Source organism: Orycteropus afer, unplaced genomic scaffold (assembly GCF_000298275.1).
Source record: "Orycteropus afer afer isolate SDZICR_OR568_19922 unplaced genomic scaffold, OryAfe1.0 scaffold00371, whole genome shotgun sequence".
NCBI lineage: Eukaryota > Metazoa > Chordata > Mammalia > Tubulidentata > Orycteropodidae > Orycteropus > Orycteropus afer.
The window spans coordinates 902129-907097 of record NW_006921958.1 but is presented as its reverse complement, the minus strand read 5'-3'; the positions used below and the strand labels follow the sequence as shown (position 1 = coordinate 907097).

The 4969-nt window shown below is 41.2% G+C and overlaps 1 protein-coding gene across 1 annotated transcript in view; it reads left to right on the top strand.

Moving 5' to 3' along the window:
- RCOR1 (REST corepressor 1) overlaps nucleotides 1–4969 on the top strand; it is a 270759-nt gene that overhangs the window by 227352 nt on the left and 38438 nt on the right. The window contains exon 4 of the mRNA XM_007953114.1: nucleotides 3355–3407. Coding sequence (XP_007951305.1) covers nucleotides 3355–3407 — 53 coding nt within the window. The remainder of the gene's footprint in view (nucleotides 1–3354; nucleotides 3408–4969) is intronic.

Sequence of the window (4969 nt, the reverse complement as noted above, 5' to 3'; positions counted from 1 at the left end):
TTTTTTTTTTTTTCTTTATATTGAGGTCCATACTGCAGATTGTAGTCATTAATGTTCATCAGGAAGTGCTGCAAGTCATCTTCACTTTCAGCAAGCAAAGTTGTGTTGTCTGTGTGTCTCAGGTTGTTAATGAGCCTCCTCCAATCCTGATGCCATGTTATTCTTCATACAGTCCAGCTTCTTAGATTATTTGTTCATTATACAGATTGAATAAGCATGGTGAAAGGATACAACCTTGACACACTCCCTTCTTGATTTTAAACAATATCCTCTTGTTCTGATAGCTAGGGTATAATTAAATAACATAATGGGATTTTGAAGATCTGACTCTTAATTTATTAAGTCTCTTCTATTATTGTGAGGGAGTTCCCTGGGTGACGTAAATGGTTAAGCCTTCCACTTGCTAACAGAAAGGTTGGATGTTCAAACCTATCCAGAGTCGCCTTAGAAGGTAGGCCTGGTGCTGCTTCCAATAGCCATAAAAACTACGGCGCAGTTCTGCCGTGCAGCACGTGGGATAGCTGTGAGTCGGAATTGACTCAGTGGCACTAGTTTTTCGTTATGTATTGTCTGTATAACAATAGGTAAGTGAACTACTGTGAGCCTAATTACTCAATGGTGTGTTTGGTGGTTGTACTTCTCCCTCCCTTGTGGGAGTTGTAGGTTCTGGGTGAGACCATGACTGACAATATGGATCAGCAAATCAATTAGACATCTGCACTTTCATGGAGATAGATGTATAAGAACATTCATGGCAGTGTATAAGAGGAAACACGAGACAGCTTAATGTCTGTGAATAAGGGACTAATTAATATAAGGTAAATAGGTTCCATAGATGTGGAAAGATATCACATATTGTCAGTAAAAACAAGTCACAAACAGCAAGTTCAGTAAAACCTCATTTCTATTTAAAAAATAAATCAGACAAGGTCTGGAAGGACAACCTGAAACTGCTACTGGTCACCTGGACAGGGAGATTGAGTGGAGGGAGGGAATAAGGAGTAGTGAGGAATTTACTTACAGTTTTTGTAAAGAGAAATCCTACGTGAATGTGAGGCAGTGCTGTTGACTATTGTGAGTTGTGACTCTGTGTGACAGAGAACTGACACACAGGGTTTTCCTTAAAGGAGCAGATCACCTGGTCTTTCTACCTGAGAACTGGGTAGGTTTGGAACCCACAACCTTTTGGTTAGTAGTGTAATAGGGAAAAGAGACCCCAGATTCAAACAGGTTCAGTAGAGACACTTTCATTAAGTGTTGGGCAGAACAAAGATAAAGACAGTCATCCAGGAATACCATCAGCATGTACACAACATATACATAACTAAGTGGGGTCTGCTGAGTCACAGCCATGGGCCTAATTATGTATGATTGGAAACAGAGGGAATCATCACAGAATCAGGATTGGTGGCAAATCAGTTCTTCATTGTTGCAGGCAGGACTACAGATTGGGGAGGTACCATAATTGGGAGATGTACACAATTGAAGATAGAAAAGGGTTACAGGATTGGTTCTGAGCCTTGACTACCTGGGTAGGTGGTAGTCCCAATATGACTCATGACCATGCAGCCTGAGTCTTAGCTGCAAGGTGGCTACCAAACAATACCAGGACCCCAACCTTAATTTAAATTAGAAAAGTCGACACTCTGGCAGGATCCCTGGTTCTTTGGGTGAGCATAATCTACTTTCACTCACACTCTTCCTGAGTGCAAACTGCCCTCCCCAGGTTTGTTCTGAAACTTATCTACATATGGCTACAAGGTTGCTTGCTGTAAAGATCAGAAAGAACCCAAATGGCTTCTGAACTTAAGTCAGGATTCAAAATGAAGTTAGGGCTCCCACAGTAGATGACAGCCTTCTGCAGCCCAAGTGCTTTTAGAATTGAAGCTCTACTACAGTAGCCAGCTGTATGACCATAGTGCCACCAGCAGGTATGCCTAGGAAGAAAGACCAGAAAATTCTTAGGGAGGATGTAGACTCAGCCTTGTGGGCCTGAGTCTGTTTTCGTGGTATTTCCTTAGTGCTTGACAGCTGGCACCTGCCATCTCCTGTTAAATTGTGTACTTGTGTCTAGTCCCACTAGACTTTCAGGGCTGGACCATGTTTCCCCTCTTCTTTAACCCCAGTACCTCACCTAGAGTATTGATTGTAAATGGAAATAAGTGTTCAAGTAAATTGATGGATAGTTCTGCCAGCGTTGAACTAAAACCTTGTAACTTGGGCCACTTGCCCATACTGTCTGCAGTAGTGCCCCCAGTACCCCCTAACCCAGAAGTTCTTGGAGGGTTCTTGTGTGTGGTAGCAGCTACACTCTTGAGCCTTCACCTGCTCTGCTAGGCTTTTTTTTTTTTTTTTTTTAAGAGCCATTGCCTTTATTTGTTAATTTTTTATTATGGAAGTTGAAAATCATACACAAAAGTACAATGAACAGTATAAACTGTTAGGTATCCATGCCCTCAAAAAAAAAAAAAAAGGAAGAAAATACCCTACTCGACTCTAATTAAATTAAAAAAAAAAAAAAAAGAAAGAAAATACCCTACTCGACTCTAATTAAATTATTAGCATTTTGCCAATTTTATTTCACAAATCTTTCCCCCTGCTCTTCTTCCTTAGAGTATTTTAAACCAAATACCAAACATTGTGTCATGTCTCTATAAACACTGTAGTATGGTAACTGAAAAAATATCATGCTCTTTACACATCTAACAAATTAGAAATAATTCCTTCAGAACATCTAACACCCAGTTGTGAGACCCTTTTTTCCCATTACCATACAAGGTCCTTTTTAGCCTCTGGTTTAAGGCACCAACTGTAGGGTCGATGGTGGCCTCAGTTTACAGATGGAGCAACGGAGTGTTTTGTTCAAGGTTGATGCTAGTGAGCTGAGTGTTGGTGGAAAGCTTATATAAAATTTGGAATTCATCGCTAAGTTTTATACATTAAAAATAGATTGCTTGTTCTTCAGTCTCAGCCGAACCCCAACTTCATATGTCTTTTAATTTCTAAGTAGTTATTCTTCATAGTACCAGAGTAATACTTGTTTGCTGTAGAAAATTGAAGTAGATCCACTTTTTAAAAAAAGAAAGAAAATAATTATGTTTTGCCACTCAGAGGTGATTGTTGTTCATATTTTAGCATAGTCTTCCAGCCATTTCTCTGGGATGGTTGTAAGATCCATGATGAGATCCCTCTGTACAATATTCTTTTGTTACCTGCTAGTCTCTGTCCTTGTCTGGTGCATGCAGGCTTAAAATACATATGTGTGTGTAAATGTATGTACCTCCGTGTCGGTTCCAGCAGACCTTGGCTGCTCGCTTCCTCAGTCTGTTTACTGGTCTCCATCTTGTTTTTCAGTGGACGAATACATTGCCATTGCTAAAGAGAAGCATGGGTACAACATGGAGCAGGTAATAAATGACATGGTTTCTTTTGTTGTTAAAAATGAGTGTGTATAGCTAACCTATTACGTTGTTTCCTCTGTGTTGAGTAGCAGTGTTTCCTAATCAGCAGCTATTTGTTGGAGGGGAGGGTTGCTGGCAGTGTCACACAAGGCAGCTGTGGTCACTGGGTCTGTGTGAGGTGAGCATTCAAGGGCCCCCCCCCCCCCTCTAAAGGCATCTGCATGTCTGTGGCAGTTCATGGTACATCATCACAGGGTCGTCTTTGAGATATGCTCGTCAGTCTTCTGGTTGTATGATTTATTGTTCTGAGCCATGTGGCCCAGTCAAACCTACAGTGTCATTATTCATCAGTCATTATTCTCAGTCACTTTCAGGTTGTAAACATTCACTTTTTTGTGTTTTTTTGATTGTTTGAAGCTATTGATGAGATATCCACAAGACTGATTTTTCTCCCACAGTGTGATAGCATCTCATTTCACCCTCATTTGTAATGACTGTTTTAACCCTTTCACTGGGGTTTGTGCTTCCCATAGCGTTAATACAGGTCCTGCAGCTTGTATGTCACTGTCGTTCCTCATTCATCCTAAGGACAGAAGGTACCAGGATTTTCAGTTATAAAGATTATACTCTTTCCTTCATCCTTGGTCTTTTCACTCTTCTACTCTGGTCATTGAAGGTAGTTTTAGAAACACCAAGAGGAAGAAAATAGTCCCCAAATCTTTCAAAGCAAGAAATGTGTGCTTCTCTTTTTCCAAATCCTACACATGAGCTTTACTAGGTTTCTCAGCAAACCCTTGATTTGTAAATTCTAGTTGGTAAGTAGAAGTAGTATTGGGTGATTGAAGAATACACTTGTATGAATTCTTAAGGAATTTAGTCTTCAACAGTATGCTTATTTTCAGTTTAGAACTGTAATCTGGGACATTCTCTCAGCAAAGTGCTACTGAATTATCTTTTGTTCTAGTTTGTTCCTTGCCCATTTTTGTTGTTGTTTTTTTCCTTTCTAAGCTGAAAAAAAATGTATATATTTGAGTTTTTTGGCAAAAGTAAAACAAAACAAAAACTTTCATACTTTCTCCTTTCATAAACCAGTGGTACAGTAAAGCTCCGATTCAAGGGCCCCTGCTTCACTTCGGGTCCTGCTTCTGCCACTGTTCTGGTTCCTGGTGCCACTCTGACAGGAATACACCACGGATGGGATGGCCTTCACAAGCAGGAGTTTATTCTTAGAGTTGGGAGGCTTTAAGTCCAAGTTCAAAGTGCCAGGCTCTAGGGGCTGGGTGAAAGCCCCGCAACCTTGGGGTCCAGCTCTGCTTCCTGCTCCCAGCCCACTGGAGCTAGAGGCGTTTCTTCACTCAGACAGCCGCTGGCTGCTAGGCTGAGAAGCCCCGAGGTTGACAAGTAAAAAGGCACAGTCCCGATGTTACCAAACCACCGGCAGGCTATTAATTAAGTCCATTGTAAGTCCCAAGGTCAGCAGAGCATGGCAGGCTGCTGAGCAATGACACGGCTACATGCAGGGTCCAAGTGTGCCATAGGCTAGAGACCATCCCCAAGGCTTCTCCTTA